Source organism: Cyprinodon variegatus, unplaced genomic scaffold, assembly GCF_000732505.1.
Source record: "Cyprinodon variegatus isolate N-32 unplaced genomic scaffold, C_variegatus-1.0 Scaffold1672, whole genome shotgun sequence".
NCBI classification, from domain to species: domain Eukaryota; kingdom Metazoa; phylum Chordata; class Actinopteri; order Cyprinodontiformes; family Cyprinodontidae; genus Cyprinodon; species Cyprinodon variegatus.
In genome coordinates this window covers 1-1,594 of record NW_015152125.1, presented here as the reverse complement: position 1 = coordinate 1,594, position 1,594 = coordinate 1, and the positions used below count along the sequence as shown (strand labels likewise).

The following is a 1,594-nucleotide window of genomic DNA, read 5'->3' as shown; positions in this document are numbered from 1 at the left end:
GCCCTGATTGGCTGGGGGCGTGGCAGTAGTTCCACCTGGTATCTTGCATTAGCAGCTGTTATCATTAACTAGCCGGTAACCTTGGGCTGGGTACCGGTCCATAGAACCCTCCCTGCCTCCTAAACTAATCCAGGGTTCTTGGCCCCGGCCCCGGCAGCCCAGGAACCTAGACCCAGTCAGGCCGTCTGTCCGGGCAGGATGGGTTTGATGTCCCGCTCGGTTTCTGACCTGCTGGGACCCTCACCTTCCTGACAGATCCTCCTGCTTCATCATCCATCCTCCATGTTGCCACGGTAACCAGCCTCAGCCCAGATTACCAGATTAATTTTTGGGACATGTTGACAAGCTTAAGGCGCAGATCTGATCCCTGATCATTCTGCAGACAGAACCAGAACTGCCTTACCGTCATTACAGCGGGGCTCCAGCATCCGACTGTCCAACAGCCGACTGTCCAACACCTGTCCATCTATCATCTGTCCCTCCATCAGTCTTATTGCATGTCCATCAGCTACTGACCTTCTTCGTCTGCTTGTGCTGGTCTTCCTTACCTTTCTGGGCGGAGCCAGGAGCTGCTGGGGTCACATGTAGAGTGTATCTTAGCAACCAGATGGTGCAGGTCTCCGCCCTCTCTGTGAGCAGCAGAGGATGAACCTGGAGAAAGAGAAGAAGACTGTTAATGATCAGTAACTTGCTGCTGACGTTCTGCTTCATTCTATCTCTATAGTTCTGCTGCTATAGGCTTAGACTGCTGGAGGACATAGGGACCCCTTTTTCATCATTCTATCTCTATTCTCCCACTCTGCAGAATCTGTTAGTTCAATCTCTAATGTTCTTGCAACCCATGGACTGTCTGGGTTTCCTGGCAGCCATGGCTATCAGATGACCAGATGAATGTGGGAACGGATGGGACACCAATTAATAATAATTGATTATTATTTATCCCCTCCCCTTGGGGAGCAGTGGGCGCCCAGGGAGCAGTGTGAGGATAAGGGTCTTGCTCAGGGACCTAGAGTGGCATTCTGTGGGAGTGGGACTTGGACTAGTCCCTCAGGATTCCCAGCTCTATGCCCTGACCACTAGGAGACCACTCCCCTTCCCAGAGCCATACTGGCAAAACACCAAAAGAAAAACCCAAAGAGGAACTGGCTAAAACTGGTTTAGACAGGTTATGGTCAGTTTAACTTGTTAAGGCTAACTAAGACTGTTTATCTGTTTAGACTGGTTAACACCGGTTTAAACTGGTTAAAGATTAGTGTTTGCTGACCTCCAAGTCATCCAGCATCAGAAGCTGAGAGTCTGACAGGATGCAGAACATCCTGGTCCAAACATCAGGCTCCGCCTTCTGCCCACAGGACAGCCAATGGATGGAGGCGCTCTTCAGCTCTGTGACATCATCATAACATCGTCATCCTCAGAACTCAGGTGAGAACATGAACAGATTCTCCAGGGAGGAAAAACTGACGTTAGAAAAACATCTCTAGAACCCTGCCTGAGGAACCCGCTCTAACCATATGCTCCGTTCCACCGAGGAACCTTCGAGGACCTCCGATGGAGCGTTCCTAAGGTGGAACATCAGCCCATGGAGATGGAACGC

At 50.8% G+C, this 1,594-nt stretch overlaps 1 protein-coding gene across 1 annotated transcript in view; it reads right to left on the bottom strand.

The window, feature by feature from the left end:
- The window catches only part of LOC107104260 (disabled homolog 2-interacting protein-like), a 24,378-nt gene extending 23,048 nt beyond the window's left edge, over nt 1-1,330 (bottom strand). Inside the window, exons 1-2 of the mRNA XM_015404227.1 lie at nt 1,265-1,330; nt 549-651 (exon numbers count right to left, since the gene is read on the bottom strand). Of these exons, the coding sequence (XP_015259713.1) occupies nt 549-651; nt 1,265-1,315 (154 nt within the window). The 5' untranslated portion in view covers nt 1,316-1,330. The remainder of the gene's footprint in view (nt 1-548; nt 652-1,264) is intronic.
- Nucleotides 1,331-1,594: the final 264 nt, after the last annotated feature.